General features: G+C 43.2%; 2 protein-coding genes across 2 annotated transcripts; one reads left to right on the forward strand and one right to left on the reverse strand.

Annotated features, from left to right (window-relative positions):
- Positions 1–1149: 1149 nt before the first annotated feature.
- Positions 1150–6876, reverse strand: PNO1 (partner of NOB1 homolog). The gene is made up of 7 exons (XM_054064037.1): positions 6659–6876; positions 6224–6373; positions 4091–4174; positions 3392–3452; positions 2526–2643; positions 1941–2011; positions 1150–1437 (listed from the first exon to the last, which is right to left on the reverse strand). Exons 1-7 carry the CDS (start codon positions 6824–6826, stop codon positions 1370–1372), a joined length of 720 nt encoding a protein of 239 aa, XP_053920012.1. The 5' UTR covers positions 6827–6876; the 3' UTR covers positions 1150–1369.
- Positions 6877–6916: 40 nt separating this feature from the next.
- On the forward strand, positions 6917–15281 carry DNAAF10 (dynein axonemal assembly factor 10). The gene is made up of 8 exons (XM_054064036.1): positions 6917–7102; positions 8137–8237; positions 9248–9378; positions 9837–9938; positions 11208–11323; positions 11663–11797; positions 12890–12987; positions 13748–15281. Exons 1-8 carry the CDS (start codon positions 6917–6919, stop codon positions 13953–13955), a joined length of 1077 nt encoding a protein of 358 aa, XP_053920011.1. The 3' UTR covers positions 13956–15281.
- The last annotated feature ends 2094 nt before the right edge of the window (positions 15282–17375 follow it).

The following is a 17375-nucleotide window of genomic DNA, read 5'->3' on the forward strand; positions in this document are numbered from 1 at the left end:
CCTAACCTCAGTGTAGGTGGAAAATGAAAGGCAGCTGCTTTCTCAGGAAAAGCTCCAAGTGCTCTACAGGCGAGAACAATCCTCCTTGTAGCACTATGTCCTTTACAGCAGCAGCACAGGACTGGTTGCTGTTGCAGTTGTTTGGGCCTGCTGTGTGCTGCCCTTTCCCCTTCTACACAGCTTTTTTTCGGTATCAGTGTGCACCTGCTTTAGGATAAAGGTTAGATTACTTTTGTGTCCTTGTGCTTCCCCTTACCTTTCAAGCAATTGAGATAAATTACATAAGCAACCACTGAACAGCAGGTATGCTAACCAGGTAGGTATATGCTTTTACCTTCAGGTGCTCAAAAGGGGTAGTCCCCTATATGGTTGGCTGCTGAAAGCTGTACACTTGGGTAGCTCAGCAAGTTGTAAATCTTTTAGTGTGAACCTGGCTATAACGATAATAATCCCCTGCTATTGAGTTCTGCACTGGAAACTCAGACATTGAGAGAAACGCTTACCCAATTTGCTGGTGGTTTTGATAATCTCATTTCATATTTTGTTTTCATTCACAAACCTAAACTGAATTATTTTGCAAGAGACCTGGTAACTAGATGGGCTGGCAGGGTCAGAAAAGGGCCTACATTTCAGTTAAAGTGAGACTGTGATTGGTCTCCATCTTCTCTCTTCGTACCCTGTTGCATGAAAGTAGCACTTTTAAGGAGGAGACACAGCACCTTGCAGTGGTTTGTGCTTTTAAGTATGCCAGCAAGCACTTATCCTAGAGGCTCTTGGCTTTACTAGGCTGCCCTTGCAGGTCATTTGTGAGATACAGAGTTGCAAAGTGTAGGACTAAGTTCAAATACACTATTTACTACTTTGTCTCCTTACCCTTTTTGTGTTGCATTGTCCCAGCAGCAGCAGTGACTCTTTGGGCAGCCTGCCAGCAAGCTTTGTATTTCAGTTGACTTTTCCTTCCTCCAGGAAGATTCTGAACCATGATGTGTCCTTATGCGCACTTAACTGTGCTGATTCCTTTAGGTTCAAACTTGCAGGCTTTCTCAAGTCCTCACTGCAGTGTCTTAGTACTCACAGAATCAGAAATTCGGTAATGAAGCATATTTTTGTTTGAGGATAAGTTAAAGCAAAATCAGGTACTTTTTGATGTAGACAACCAATTTAAAATAACTTTTAATAACTATACAGAAATATTCAGTATGTTCAACTCAGACAGCATGTCTGAATGAAATTAAGACTGCACAGACAGTCCCGGCTTTCTTTTGGGCTTCCAAATCAAGCAGAAGGTGAAGTGCTGCGGTAGCTCCAGGTCTCTTATGCACGCAGAAACCATGACTCCCAGTCCTTGGTGGTGCAGCCATAGGGCAGCTTAGAATCTTTCAGCTGCTCTGCTGGCCACTGCCCGAATATTGCCATAAACTTTTGATGGAGGACTTCCTGCAGAAGAAGGCACAGATAAATCAGCAAACACGATGTCTGTCACAGAAAGAGACCTTTTGCTCTAACGCATATGTCTGTACTGGAGTGAAGAATAAGCCCATGGGTGAGAAGAGTGGTCAGGGTTAGCCACCCTGTTGGTTTCTGCAAGTACTGGGTTAAACTGCTCTCAGCCTGGATTGACCCCTTCAGCTTTCTAGTCAACAGTGCATTCAAACCAGTACTGCTCCCCAAGACTGACAGAGCCTCTCAAGGAACACTCCAGCTAAATAAAAAAGCAGAAAGTCTTCCTTTTAGTTTTAGAACCAGAAAGCAAGCCCTAGGCTCCCTGCCCTTCCTCCAAATCCTTCTCTTAAAGGCATCAAGAGAACTCCCAGCAAGCAATCTGCTACAAATACAGGTGTGAACACAGCAGGGAAGAAGGTATATACCCCAGAAGGCAGTTTCTCAGACTGCAAGATGATCTGTTTGTGTGATGGAGAAGATAAAATAACAGGACTTACCTAAAATCAGATTGCAAATTGCTGTTCGTGCCATTTTAATGTTCTGAAAAGATCCCAAAATATGAATTTTCCTGTAAAAAGCAGTAAAAGTAGCAGTAGTTAATGGAAAAAAAAAAACACCTTCCTGTGACTACATAGCTAACAGAATATCTGAGTTGGAGGTGAGAGATGAGCATGGAATTTCAGACAAGTCTACCAGTTCTTTTTCCATAGTTGTCATTAAAAAAACCCAAACACTGAAAATAAAAAACCCTACAACATAGAATCTTCTGATTTTCTAAATCATTAGATTTACAATTTACATTTTTAATAGCGTAGCAGCTTTAGGAGAAAAATGCTCGTGGGCTCAACTTTATTCATAAGGAGGAATTCTTATGCTGTGTAGAATCAATTCAAGACATGCTGGTGGTACTGTCATCATTCTCAAAAAGTCAAATTGCGTTCATGAAAAGTAACACTTAAAAATTTGTATTGCTACTGCTCTACAACAGTTTTGAAGAATTCAAGTTATCTTTGTTCCTGCCAGAGGACATAGATTCGTTTGTGGATTGTCATCTGCCTAGAAGGAAGGAAGTCAATACTTACGCATCAGCAAGAACAATTCGTGTCCTCGTTACATTTTCTATCGTGAATTTTGTTTTTCCACCTTTCCCTGCTATTCTCCCTATTGCTCTTGACAGGTGATCTCCTTTCAAAGGTTTGACTAGAACAAGAATTAACACACTCAGTAAAACAGCAGCAGGATGTGTTTCTGTAATGCTTCCCTTGTTCAAGTTACTGGAAACAGTTAGTTTGAAGTCGCACAGAAGTGACTTTACTATAGCTGAAAAATCTATGAATCTCTATTTGCCTATAAGACTGGAAGTGAAAATCACATCCAGCGGTACATGACCGTGAGCATCAGAGAGAAATTCTCATACATAACTGCAACGGAAGGCACTGTCTTTGTTCCTGATTGAGAAGAAAGAGAGCCACAGTGCACGAAATTAACACCGGTAGAAAGTAAAGAGATCAGATTTGGATGCTGCTCTGAAGAAGCCTCCAAGTGACCAGTGACATAATAAGTGTTTCTGCTGTCTGCTTCCAACCATTCACTGTCAGCATACTCAGAGGAACAAAAGTCCATTCCTGGTTAAAGATCCAGTGGATGTATTCCTGAAAACACTCCATGTCCTCTTTAGCTTTAAAACAACATTAGGACTGTGACAAGAAAAATCTCTGATGAAGTGACATACTTTTAAAGTTTGGGGGAGGGGAGTGTTGCTGGGACATCTTACAAAGTAAAATGACAACCCTTTCAAGCCACCTGTTCCTGGACAGTGATTCTGTGTACCAGCATGAAGGGTTTCCTGATCCCTGAAGGTAACTGACACAAATGGGGCAGCAGGAAAGAAAAAAAAAAGTAGATTCAAACACACAACTGTTTGAGTATCACACCAGAAACTACTTACCATCTGTAACTTCAAATGATTCCAGAAAAAGGTCATCTAATCTGATGAGAGCAAGAGCGTCCTAAGATATTGAGAGATGTTATCATCACCAAGCGCTACAGTACCACAGCGCAGCTGAAAGCTGATGTTCTCTTTATAAACAGATGACATCATATCAAACAGTAGTCAGCTGATGTTAGACTGTTTTTTTAACAGCACTATTAATTTTTACTTCTGTGTGGAGAACCCTATCCACACTTAGTCCCACATTCACCCCAGAGCCACCTATATCAGTGGGTACCAGTACAGGTCTGTGGCACCAAGCAGCCCATATGATACTGCAAAAAGTGGGTTTGTTTTCTCCAAGTGAAGTTTGAGTTTTGAATAGACTGAAAGTCTGGCTTGGACTAAGGCAAAACGAACAGGCTCGACATGTGCAGAGCACCTCAGAGCCACATACTGCTTCATGTTTGCCTCTCACATACAGCTAAATATGTCCTACATTTCATAACTTTAATTATATGCTGTTTGAAGGTTACTTTTTTATCCTGCATTAGCTAAAGAAACTACGCTTCCACTCCAGTCACCAATTCAAGCAAATTTGTTTCTAGAAACCCACCAAAGCATCTTTCTTTCTTTCTTATTGAATTTGCAGAAAGGCCAAAGACAACATCCAAGCAAATTCAAGCAATCTCACAGTCGAGCTGTTGGGAAACTCACCTCTACTTGAAACCCAAGGATAAACGCTTTCACAAAATCAGCTGCTTTTGTTAGAGCACTGAGATCCTTTGTCTCTTGACAAGTCTGCAAGACAAGAAGTGATATTTGCAAATTATGACCCTGCCATAATTGGGTCAGGACTTGAAAAACCTGAGAGAGAAAGGCAAGTCAAAGAAAGCCATGTTTTGGTAATGCTCTGATATTGTGCTTTCTTATAATGTTGACCCTCAACTATGAGAATGCACCAGCTACCACAGCCTGTGATTGGAGGGGAGGGAAAAAAGAAACCATTGAAAAACCCCACCGCCAGGGACCAAAAAGAATCTTTTTTATGAAAAAAAAAAACAAAACTAAAACAAACCCAAAACTAAACCACTACAAACAAAACAAAACAAACTTAAACTAAACTGCAACACAGAACAGCAGAGTAAAAGAGGATGATGACAGGAGACATCTCCAGGAGAGAAAGCTAATGACAATATTCTAATGGTGTTAGCAAGGTGATTAGAAACAGGGACAAGTTCAATAAAACACATGGGACAAGAGAATAGGAATGAATTGACCTGACATCAGCAAGTGCTGGAGTGTTTAATAATGTTTTATACTTTTATCCCTCGTCCTGTGCCACCAAAGGCTACAGGGCGTTCTTTCAGCTTGTATTCTAAATGTGGGCCAAAGCACTCCTCTGCCACCAGTGGAATTCTGTGCACAGCTGCATTTACAGATGCTAACAGGGACAACATAGAAAAGAGCAGTCTGTGAAGCTGTAAGAAAAGGAAGAACCAATAATTAATGAGGACAGTGATGTTAAAAGTCTGGAATACATCAAAGGTATTCCAAAATCTTATTTACAGCTTCCACGCCATGTCACAGAAATGACAGAAACTCACTTTGAAGTCTTCAATCATTTTATATTCATGACAGGTATGAGCAAAATTAAACCGGCTTGATGAAAAGCAAAACTTCTTGTATTGTTAAAATCCCAGAGTTTTCACCTGCATGGTTATTCAGTGGAATTGCAAGAGTGTTCCCATTCTGCCCTAACTTTTGCTTCAAGTGATTTCTAGAGAGCGTAAGAGAGAGCTCTGTCACCTTTCCTCTATTTGCCACCATCAAACTTGTGGAAAGATTTCCAGATTAGGAAGCAAAATTCCTGTTGGTGTCAGTATTTTCACCATTACATTAGAAGATCTCATGCAGCAACACTGCTAATATAGTAACTTGTACGTCAAAGGCACAGCATGAGCTTTGGGAGTACGTTAAACACAGCTGGTCTGAGTGTTCCTGAGAAAGGTCAAGAATGAAAAATGAGCAACTCCAAGATTTACATCTATATTTTGGTGCCTGAACCCCAAGCTACGTCAGTGCAATCCATTAAAGAAAAAATACAAGCTATTAAACTGCAAGCCCTTATCTTTTGCCACAAACAAAAGAGAACAGATTTGGTGGCCCTCTCAAAAAACACTGTCAAGTCAAAATTGTCACATAAATAGTTAGAAGCCTTAAATGGCTAGAAGACACTACATTCCAAATCACAGAATCATAGAAAATTCTGGGTTAGAAAGGACCTTAAAGCGCATCCAGTTCCAACCCCCTGCCATGCGCAGGGACACCTCCCACTGGATCAGGCTGTCCAAGGCCCCATCCAACTTGGCCTTAACACCTGCAGTAATGGAGCATCCACAGCTTCCCTGGGCAACCTGTGCCAGTGCCTCACCACTCTCACTGTGAAGAAATTCTTCCCTATGTCTAGCCTAAATCTGCCCCTGTCCAGTTCATACCCAAAATTGTACCTAACACAGAGGCCAAGATTCTTTCTTCTCGAGTACATAATTTTCTCCTACTAAAATGGAAACCTTCCTCTAGCTTACACCTGCCCCTTCCAGGAGAGATTAACACCTTTAAACTTTACTGACATTAATCACTTGCTTTTGCACAGTGGTTGGCAAGTTTTATTTTGTTCCTCAACACGGGTTAGGTGATGCTACGTTACGTACTTCCATTTCTTCCATGCACTATGGGGGATTCAGAGCACTTCCCTGGTCTTTAACTTGCTGGACAAAGCCAGCTGGGGGGAGAGAGGCACTGCATTCCAGGTGTTAGCTGGGAAAGCAGGAGAGAAGCTCTCCGTACCTTGATTTCGACGTTCCTGGTTTTCAAATTAAACCTTATTTGAAGCTGCAAATGCTCGACGATGGGGGTAAATATCTTCATCCAGTTTTCTTTCAGTGGAGTGTATCTGTTGGCCGGCACGGGAACCTTCCTCATTTCGCTTTTTCCGACCTACGGGGGGAGGGGAGGGAGATGTGGGGAAAGGTTGGGAGAGGGCAAAGAAGGGAGGGAGGGAAAGGAAGGGGAAAAGGGACGGAGGGACGGGCAAAGGGGGAGGAAGGGAAGGGGGATAAGAAAGAGAGGGAGGAAGGGAGTGAGGAAGAGAGCAAAGGGCGGGGAGAGAGATGAAGAGAGGGAGTCGAAGAGAGGGAGTCAAACGGGGAGGACAAGGAAGCGGGGAGGCCAGGCCGTGAGGCGCGGTCAGGCCGGTTCCCGGCGCTCCCCCGCCCGCCGTACCCCCATCGCCTCGGCGGCCACGGGCGGGAAGGCCGGCCTCTTGCTGGGCCGCGGCTCCGCCGTGTCCATGGTGACCACCGCCGCCCGGCGCTTCCGCCGGCCCCGCTTGGACAGGACGCTGGTGAAAGCGCCCTCGCCGCCCGCCTCGGCGCTCGCCGCAGCCTCCATGCCAGCCCGCGGAGCCGCGTGCCGCCGCCGGAAGGGACGGCGAGCACTTCCGGCGGGGCGCGGGGCGGGGCCGGCGGGGCGGTGGTGGAGATGTCGGCGGGGCTGGAGCGGCCGCAGGTGGTGGCGCACGTGCAGCAGGCGCTGCCCTTCACGCTGTTCGACTGCAAGTGGGTACCCCGCAGCGCGCGCCTGCTCTGCCTGGGCAGCGCCGCGCGCGGCACCGGCCTGATCCACCTGTATGAGCTGCGGGGGGGGCGCCTGGCGCTGCTCAGCGAGGTGAGCGGGGCGGGCTGAACCACCTGTGCGAGCTCCGGGGGGGCGGGACTGCCCTTGGTGCTGCTGCTGGAGAGGGAGGTGGGGAGCTGGTGCTGCTGGAGGAGATGGTGGGGGGCTGTGGTGCTGCTGGAGGAGATGGTGGTGGGGCTGTGGTGCTGCTGGTGGAGGTGGTGGTGGGGCTGTAGTACTGCTGGAGAAGATGGTGATGGGGCTCTGGTGCTACTGGAGGAGATGGTAGTGGGGCTCTGGTGCTGCTGGAGGAGATGGTGGTGGGGCTGTGGTGCTGCTGGTGGAAGTGGTGGTGGGGCTGTGGTGCTGCTGGTGGAAGTGGTGGCGGGGATCTGGTGCTGCTGATGGAGATGGTGGTGGGGCTGTGGTGCTGCTGGTGGAGGTGGAAATCTGATGGAGATGGTGGTGGGGCTCTGGAGCTGCTGGTGGAAGTGAGGGGACCCCGCACGGAAAGGGTGACCGAAGCGCTTGCCCAGAGGTCGCGGGAAACAAATGAGAAGAACCCCCCCAATATTTGGCCTGGTTTCACATCTTGATTTTGCCAGTCCCGTATGTGGTGCTGGCTCACGGGAGCCCAGCAGGCGTCCCTTGTTGTGTTGCCATGGTTTGTGTTGCTGGGAAAGCCAGCTGTGCGTTTCGGGTGGCTTTCACTCGAGCTGCCCTTGCGGGGTTCCCTGGGGTGACAGTGGAGCAGCTTTGGGCTCCAGGCAGAACCTTGGTATCGTCGAGCAGAGGCGAGGGGTTTGCGTGCTTCTGGGGAGGGTTAAGACCGTTAAAGTGAAGTGTCTGCTTTTCTGTGTACAAAGAAATAAACACAAAGTGTAATTTGCTCTGATAATGTGTTAATAGTCTTTTATGCCAAATCTCCTATGTATTTCACTGTAATGTGTTTCACTCCTAAATTTCACTCCTATGTGTTTCACTGTAATCTGCGGCCTGTGGATTCTCAAGAAACCTCTGCCCTGGCCTGCGGTTGTGTTGTTTTTTATCATGTGCTGACACAGAATGTCTCCTTTTTTTAAAAGATTGAAAAGCCCAAATCTATAAAATGTGGAACTTTTGGTGCTACATCTCTGCAGCAAAGATATTTGGCTACAGGAGATTTTGGTGGAAACCTTAACATATGGTAAGCATACGCATTCTCCTGAAGGTTTTTTGTTTTGTGATGTATGTGTCTGAGCTGATGTTTCCGTGTGTGGCTGGCTTCTGTACAAGATGCTCTCTGTGCTGCATGTGGCTGGGACCCAGTCGTAAGCTTTGCTGGCTACTGTGTTGGAGCGTGCCTGTGTTGTTAAAACAACGTGAATTCTGCACCGTGTTTTAATTCGGTGCTGTTCACTTGCATCTTCTGTGTGCAGCTACAAGAACCTATTAAAGTTCTGAGAAGAGACTTTTGAATGGATGCATGAATACAAATCAGAGGTTGTGTTCAATCTGAATTTGATGTCTAGATTAAATACGTATTTTTAATCTTGAAGTTTCAAATGTTTTTTCAGGTGCCTGAATCATGTTTGTAATTCATTTATGTAGGTAAAATGGTTATTGGATAAAGGCATAGGGTCCAAAAGGGATTGCTTTTATTATTGTTGCCGTTATTGATTCTATTTTGTTGGAATGGTAGAATTGCCACGGAGTAGTCATGAGTTGAAATTTAAAATAAATAAATTTAAACTAAAATTCTGAAAGATTCTCAAAGGATGAGAATTGGTGGGAATGGACCAAAAAAACCACAGTTGGTTGCAGCTATCGTTGGAAATTGAAGAGCAGTAGTCAGAGCTAAGTGGGGATCCGTGAATAAGGTCATTTTATACACTTACCGAAAGTAAAACTAATTGGGGTATTCTCATCTGTAGCGTGACTCCAACATAAAAACTGGTCTTGCGGGATTCACCACAGCAGCCCTTATCTGCCTCTACAAACAGAAAAGTCCAGGAGTGAGCAAAAACCTCCAGACCAGACTAAAGCAGTAGCCAGCGAAGGCTCAAAGACTCATGGTTCTTAGTGGTGATATCCATATTTTGTTCCCACTGTTAATCTGAGCTTATGTAATTTGTGCTCAAGTTTCCTCTCATTTTTATACAAATTTTGAGTGTTGAGGAAAATGCCATGTTATTTGTTCTTTTTTTTCTTGCCTAGGAATTTAGAAGCTCCTGAAATACCTGTGTATTCTGTGAAAGGTCATAAGGAAATCATAAACAGTATAGATGGTGTAGGAGGCTTAGGAATTGGGGAAGGTGCACCAGAAATTGTGACTGGCAGTCGAGATGGTGAGTTAGAGAACTCTGCAAGCCTTTTCAGTTATTCTGAGAAAGCAGTCTGCAAGCTTTGATGGCAGAGCTCAGCCTGCCATCTGAACTAGTTACAGGTCTGTTGCAACTAGTTCTGCATACTTAGTCTTTTGAATCTTCCTGGGGACAAATTTTCTCTTAATTCTTTTAAGAAGCTGTAGATAAGCAAAAGATTCTGTTGTCACTGAGCGTGGGACAGAAGGAATACAAAGCAGAATAAATGCAAAATATCAGCTTGAGAAAATGCATCCTTAGCAAATACTTTCGCTTTATTTCTGTTGCATTTTTTTCTATCCGCTAAATGCAGTCTGGCTTTCTGGAATTGAAAGAGATGGTCCTGTGTTTTGAATGGTCAGGCTGAAAAGCAAAGGCATTCCCTGGTAAGAGGAATGTGACAGTGTGTCCATAATACAAAACCCCTTGTCCTTCTTTCACAGGAACTGTGAAGGTATGGGACCCGAGACAGAAGGAGACTCCTGTCGCAAATATGGAACCTGTACAGGGGGAGAGCAAAAGAGACTGCTGGACAGTAGCATTTGGTAATTTACCAGATTATAATCATTCCTCTCTTTAATATGACTGTGCTCTGGCAATTCTCAGAGGTGTTTTGACATACTTTATTTCATATGGGCCAATCAGTAGCAGGTTTTGCTTTTCAACACTGCCAAATTTGCGTGGTATTAATGTGGTTTTTAGAAGAAGCAAGCTTTGTGATGGCTGGGTTTTAGACTTACTTTCTTATCCTCTTTGGTCAGTCATTTCACAGAGAAGCTGTGCCAGCTTTTTCTCTGTGCTCTGGACTGTACAAGCAGTGTATCCAGCTTTGTTGTCCTAAAGAAGCATAAAAGTTGCAGTGCACAGGGAACCAATCGCTGTTGTAGCTCAGTTCCAACTATCAAGCATTAGGGCATTAATTGAAGAGAATATCCTTGAAGCTAAGAGACAACATAGATGCTTGATGTGTCCTCTGCGTTTTTTCTTTGGAGAGAACAAGCTGCTTCTGTTCTACACAAGCTAGTGTTTCTGGATTAGCTCTTTTTTTGCCTCCCGAGCCACGGAGTGAGTTTTACAAGCTGCTAATGAGTGCAAGGATTATAATAACAGAATTGATAGTAGGGAGAGGATGTTTCCTGGCAAGTAAGTGCAACTGGAATGCTCATTGCTGTTGATACATTGTCTTCTGCTTCGACAAATGGAGAGAAAACAGTGGCCTCCTATTTTCTTCAATTTTCTTTTGAGTTACTGAAGGTTAAGCCAAGGCCAGGTTCATCCTGGCCACCACAACGCTGGTGTGCTTCCTTGAAGCTGTCGATGGAGAGTTTTTGGAGGCAGACTTCTGCATCCGTCTAGTGATGGCCACAGTAATACCCACGGCCGCTCTACGAGTCTGTGTCTGCAGAAAAGTCTCCTTGCCACACTAACATTTCATGTTTGAAAGGCTGGTTAATGAACTGCTTTCTGCCCTGGTGCTGTCTGGGGAGCATGGTTTATAGCAGATGAAGATTTAAGAGAAGGAATGTATTTGTATGGGTTTATGAGAACAGTGTGCGGTACTCAGTCTGCGCGGCTTAGGCTGTGCTTGGCAGGAGGAGTAAGAATTTTGTTCATATTTTTAAAAGAAACAAACTGCCAGTTTTGAAGCTATATTTTTCTCAAGGATTGAAAACCAGCCAGTTCATTAAATCTTAATATCCCAATAGTAATGTTTTTCTGGCAGAAATATAAGATGAATTGCAGGGTTAGGAGGTCTGAAATTTATGGACTAAAGAGGGTTTCTGTATTCTGATTAATTCTCTCTCTGTGTCCAGGCAATGCTTACAATCAAGAGGAGCGTGTTGTGTGTGCGGGATATGACAATGGGGACATTAAATTATTTGACTTAAAAACCATGTCACTGCGATGGGAGACCAACATTAAGAATGGGGTAAGGAAACCATAAAAGTGTTTTTCATTCCAGCTTTAATGCAGGACAGAAAAATGAAAAGAACTGTCTTGACGTGAAATCTACCCAGAAGACATTTCTGCTGAGATTGTGTCAAAAGAATTATTTTCTTTAAATAGTAACTCTCAAGTTCTCGGTCTGGGTAGTGTGGGGTATTTTTCAGTTCATTCACGATTTCACATGATTCTGTTATTTCCAAATTGGTTATGTTGTCATTGTAAAAATAACCAATGATTAATACATATTTACAAATCACAAACCCCTTGGTTTTTTTAGCAGTGGCTATATTTCAAGGCTGAATGTGTGTTTTTGTGTTTCCAGGTTTGCAGTGTGGAGTTTGACAGAAAGGATGTAAATATGAACAAGCTAGTGGCCACATCACTTGAGGGGAAATTTCATGTTTTCGATATGAGAACTCAGCACCCAACCAAAGGTTTTGCTTCTGTTTCAGAGAAGGTATGGGGAGACAGGGCACCTCTTATTAAGAGACAAACTTTTTGAATATATACTGTCAAAGGACTGCAGGTCTACAGCTATTGTCTCTGATAGGTAATAGGTGCCCAGGTTGCAGGGGCACAAATCTTGTGGTAGTGTGGCTGGTGAGGCCCCAGCTGCAAGCACTGAAAGGGTTTCTGTGCATCCTGCTGCCAGCACTCATACAACTTTCCTCCCTTTTATAACCTGATATTCGGGCTGCTCTGCTTGGAGTCCTGTTGCAGTCACACCTCTGTGGACTGAGCAGTGCCCCCAACCTGTGAGTCATGTTTATTGGAAGCCATATTAAATTGTGATGAGCATGCAGAGCCAAATCATAAATATATCCCAAAAAGAAGTGAGCCCTCTACTGACACTTTTCATCTTGCAGTCACCAGAGCTTGTGTGAGACATAGAAATCATTGTTTTTCTTCAGAACCAAATGGGTTTGGATTGAGATATTGAGAGTGACTGAAAGGATATATAGAAGAGACTTATTGGTTTGGAGGCTGTTAGATTCGTAGAACTCTCATGACCTTTTTTCTTCCATCTGTCACCACTGTGTTGATTTGTCTGTGGTCTTTACAGAAGAGCTTTTTTTTACTTCTAAGTTGTTTTTTTTTTTAGTGAACAAAACTGGATGATAATTGGAGAAAAGGAACTTCTGTGGTGAAGTTCTACCTACATTAGAAAAGGTTGAGCTTCAACTTAATATCTTTAAATCAGTATTTTCCATATCACTATTCAAAGCAGATAAGATGTTGGAAGTACTTTGATTAGATAACACAAAAATATTTACTGAATTAGTGTTTGTAATCACTAAAATGGGAAAATGGAATTTCCTAACTTTCATTCACTGGACTTATTTACTGAAACTGGACACTCCTGTGGCAGCAGGTGACAAGGCCAGAGGAAAAGAAAGCACCTCAGAAAGAACATTCCAGTATCCACTGTGAGAACGCCAGGTTCTCTTCATAGAAGAGATTGCCATTTTAAGATTCTGCATCCTTTCTTGTGAAGCTCATCCCTAACTGAGAGCTATACAATGCTGATTTTCTTTTTTTTTTCAATTAGGCACAAAAATCTACCATATGGCAGGTTCGGCACCTGCCACAGAACAGAGATATATTTATGACAAGTGGAGGAGCTGGGAGCCTTCATCTCTGGAAATAGTAAGTGGTCACTCTCCAGCCTGCAATGGCAGGAATAAGAAACCAGCCTTTTAATATTTTAAGAAAGAATCTTGCTGTAAATTACGAGTGGGGTTCTGCTTCCAACCTCAGAATATCTAATTAAAATTATTGCTTATGAATGCAGTAGAAACAGTGATTTCAGTGTCAGTGCTTGATCTGGAATCCTGAATTAATGCCTGAATGAAATAATGTGACAACAGCACAGGTGAATTTTGCCTTTGTCACTTTTGTTAACATAACCAAAATCTAATTATATCCTTGGTTAACAAGATGATAAATGGAAGAAAATGGATTTCTTAACATGGTAGCAGTTACGTCTGACAAGAATATTGAAAGCCTGGACTTTTACTGATCCTTAAATTTACACCTTCTTACGTTACATGGTAAAATAATTTAATCATCCTAAATGCAGTGATGTAGGCGCACTAAGTTTCAGAGGTATAGCTGAGATGAAATTTTCTTGTCTGTGGCAAAACCTAACCAGTTAAATAATGAAGGGCTTATGGGAGAGAGATGTTGGGATTCAAAACTTCCTGCCTCACTTTTCCTTTAATGGAATATTTCCCAAGTATGCATTGTGGATATAGCTGGATATGATTATTCATTATTTTGAAGAAATTGATTTGCTTTATCTTGAGGAAACCCTTCTCTGTGTTCATTTTAAAATAAAAAAGATAATAATAATGTTTTAATCAGTAAATTCAAAGTGCATGTTTTACTTTTCTTTCCTTCTTGCCAGCGAGTACCCAGCTCAGCGCTCGAAGAAGGATTCTGAAGGAGCCGAGATGGGGGTGGCGGGTTCAGTCAGCCTCTTGCAGAATGTGACTCTGTCAACACAGCCTATTTCTAGCCTCGACTGGAGCCCTGACAAAAAAGGACTGTGTGTTTGTGGTGCCTTTGACCAAACTGTGAGGGTACTGATAGTTACCAAGCTTAACAAAGTTTGACAGGAGAACTAGAATTTCAGATGAGAAAGCAATATAGTTTGCAGTCTGTAAATATGGAAGGGAGAGCCCTCCTGTTTCTAATTTTATTTCTCCCTTATTAAAACTGGATTAAAGAAATAGAAACCAGATCTTTCTATTGAAAGTTCAGATACTTGCAGTTAGAGTTGTTTGACTGTGCCACGATGTGAAGTTGCTTGGGCACAAAACTTTAATCTTCTAGAAATGTGAATTTACATTTAAAATAAAACGTGCCTTTGTGTTAACACAACCTGTAATTTTAGAAATCACTTTAAGTTGTTTGTGTTCAGGTTAATCACAGTGCAAATCTGTTCCCACTTGTTAAATGGTTTGGCTTTTTTATATATATATACTGTCCATATGCATTCATGCAATGGAAACTACTGTATACTCCCTCACAGAAACTGTGTTTTTGGATATATTAATTAGAATGTTTGTTAAAGTGTTTCTTTAATATACTGTAGAAACTCTAATGAATGCCAAAATATTCAGGTTGAATGGAGTAAGCTTCTTATTGAAGATCTTATTGAAATTAAACTATTGAGAAAACGCACTGTTTTATTTTAGTTAGGTTTCATAAAAAGTTTTTATGTTCTGTTGTTTTTATATCTGTTTGTAACTTGCTATTCTACAAATAAAATTACATGGAGTGTTGTCTTAGTACAAACAAAGTATATTATTCAGACATCCAAAGATTTAGAGAAGGAATGTACTTGTATAGATTTACAGGAGCAGTGTGCAGTACTTACGTAAAATTTACTCATTTTTCAACAAGAGTTGCTAAAACTTACCTCCATTGTGAAAGACCCTAAGGGAGCCAATGTACGGGTTTTTCTTCATTAACAGATTCCATATTTCTTCAAAACCTAATGTGACAGAGTACCTTCCTTACTATCGTTTCACTTCAGTTTGTCTTTGTGATTCCCCTTATCTCCAATGTTGCCAGTGTGTGCTGCTGCCAGTTTTTAGCAGGTGCATCCAGCTGCTGTCCTCTGTCTGTGGATGTTGGTGGAGGCTTTCTTAATTTCAGTAAGCTCTAATGATTTCATTTGTCATTTCTTTGTTAGATATTAGCTTTCAGCTGACTTGTATGTGCATATGCAAATTACAGGTGAAAGCATTTAACTACTTCTGAAATCAGATAATGATGGGAGAATGTTGGCTTTGTCCAGGTTAACTACCAAAGAGCTTCTGTGTGGTCATTTGCAGTGAAGTTCTGTATTCTCAGGCTTCAGAATTGGTACCTGACAAATTTATGGGGGCCACCTGTGCTGCCTCAAGCCTGACCTTTCACTGCTGAAACCTAGAGGCTGCTCTGGAGAGAGAGAGAGAGAGAGAGACAGAGACAGAGAGAGAGACAGAGAGAGGCATCGGGATCGCGGCCTTATGTCTGTACTGGTCCTGCCACCAGCTGGCATCCAAGCAAGATGCAGGAGGAAGAGGAAAGAGCCAAAAGCTGAAGGTTAAGGTAAAGAAAGTGGCAAATGAGGGAAGCTGTGTGGAAATCAGAGGCTACTGCAAGTAGAAGGGGAAACTGAGCTGAAAGGAGAGGTGAGGAGCTGTAGCAGAAGGGTGACACTAAGGTTAGGTTCAGGTAGTGAGAGATGGGAAACATGCAGACGTGGCACTACAGGATGTCCTCAGGCTGTTGGGGAACAGCTCTTGGTCCTTTACCGAAACTGGCTCTTTTCAGTTCTCTGAGGACTGATGACTACTGTATTATAGTGGCTTATGATGAGAAAGTACAGTTTCTTACGAGCTTCCCAAGATCTAGAAACACATCTCCAAGTAACAGCTTGTGTCAGAAAAAATATATTGGGATAGTTAAATTGCAAACTTAAAGGGAAATGGGATGCAAATTTGCCTGTGTATTGTCAGTCAGCTCTTTTGGAGAGCATGACGTGGCAAGGTTTGGACTGAGAAACTTAGAACTTCTCTCATCTAAGATTCGAGCTAAATACACGTGAAATAAAATTGTCCTTATTAAATCCTGCCTAATTTGATTGGTTAAACCATCTAAGAAAGAAGAGAGCAGGCATCTGTGGGTAGAAGAGGCTCACAGGCTATTAGACCTTAAGCCTTGTAGAACAGAAATCAATGCCTGTCTAGCAGAGAGGAGGCAGCAGGAAAATTGCAGTAGAGCATAAAGAACCCACAGAGTCATTTACATTTAAAAGTGAGTCCAACACCCCCAGGTCTTTTTCTGCCAGGCAGCTTTCCAGCCATTTGCCCTCAAGCCTGCAGTGGTGCATGCTGTGTCCCAGGTGCAGGACCCGCCATTGAGCCTTGTTGAATCTTACAGAATGGGCCTTGGCCCATCGATCCACCCTGTCTGGATTCCTCTGCAGAGCCTTCCTTCCCTTGAGCAGATTGATACTCCTGCCCATCCTGGTGTCTGCAAACCTACTGAGGGAGCACTCAATCCCCTTGGCCAGATCATTGATAAAGATGGTAAACAAGACTGGCCCAAATTTGAGCCCTTGGGAACACTGCTTGTGACTGACTGACAACTGGAGTTGGCTCCGTTCACCACAACTCTCTGAGTTTGGCCATCCAGCCAGTTTTTTATCCAGCAGAGTATGCCTGTCCAAGCCATGAGCAGCCAGTTTTTCAGGACAATGCTGTGGGAAATGGCGTCAAAAGATTTGCTGAAGTCTAGGTAGACAAAACCCACAGGCTTTCCCTCATCTGTTAAGCAGTCACCAGGTCATGGAAGTAGATCTTGTCAATCAGGCAGGACCTGTCTTTCCTAAACCCATGCTGACTGGGCCTGATCACCTGGTTATCCTTTTAAGTGCCACGTGATGGTACTCAAGATGATCTGCTCCATAACCTCCCGTGGCACTGAGGTCAGGCTGACAGGCCCGTAGTTCTCCAGTATTGCCTATGGAAGTCCTTGGTTTTAGTAGGTCACTGACTGATGCTTGGCTCTAGCCTGCCTTCAAATTTAGTCTCTTGTATCTCAGGTTTAGCAAGGGTCAGCAGGGATGAAAGCACAGTAACTGGTAGTAACAAACTGGAAGGTATCTAAAACTGTACAAAAAGCTTATTTCGAGTAAAAGAGCCCTTCAGTTTGACTAGTGGGAATCCATCTCTCTGTGAAGGAGGCATCTTGCTCAGCAGCTTGGCAGAAGCATCGTGGCCAGAACCATGGGGATGCCCTGGCAAGGAAGGTTCCCAGTGCTGTGGGCTGGCACCAGAGCTGTGAAGGCTGAGCCCAGAATTTCAAGATCCCTGGGCAAGGGCTCTAATGAGGTCTGTCCATCTGTCACAGGTATTTGGTGTAAGGCAAAGATTGATGAGATCCACCTGTTTTCCCCAAGACTTGATGGTTTGCTTTCTCGTGTAATATTCAGTATATGATTTTTTTTTTGTTTGACACAAGTAATCCCATTTTCTTGT

This window comes from Cuculus canorus, chromosome 3 (genome assembly GCF_017976375.1).
Source record: "Cuculus canorus isolate bCucCan1 chromosome 3, bCucCan1.pri, whole genome shotgun sequence".
NCBI lineage: Eukaryota > Metazoa > Chordata > Aves > Cuculiformes > Cuculidae > Cuculus > Cuculus canorus.

What these genes read in the sequence shown, in the direction of transcription:
- PNO1 (XM_054064037.1), bottom strand. Translation starts at nt 6,826, where the DNA reads ATGGAGGCTGCGGCGAGCGCCGAGGCGGGCGGCGAGGGCGCTTTCACC. An exon ending in CGAATTGTTCTTGCTGATGC is followed by an intron (nt 2,012 to 2,525) that starts GTAAGTATTGAC and finishes TGCTTTTTACAG; the next exon opens with GAAAATTCATATTTTGGGAT. An exon ending in AATTTGCAATCTGATTTTAG is followed by an intron (nt 1,438 to 1,940) that starts GTAAGTCCTGTT and finishes CTTCTTCTGCAG; the next exon opens with GAAGTCCTCCATCAAAAGTT.
- DNAAF10 (XM_054064036.1), top strand. Translation starts at nt 6,917, where the DNA reads ATGTCGGCGGGGCTGGAGCGGCCGCAGGTGGTGGCGCACGTGCAGCAG. An exon ending in TGTGACTGGCAGTCGAGATG is followed by an intron (nt 9,379 to 9,836) that starts GTGAGTTAGAGA and finishes CTTCTTTCACAG; the next exon opens with GAACTGTGAAGGTATGGGAC. An exon ending in AGCCTTCATCTCTGGAAATA is followed by an intron (nt 12,988 to 13,747) that starts GTAAGTGGTCAC and finishes CCTTCTTGCCAG; the next exon opens with CGAGTACCCAGCTCAGCGCT.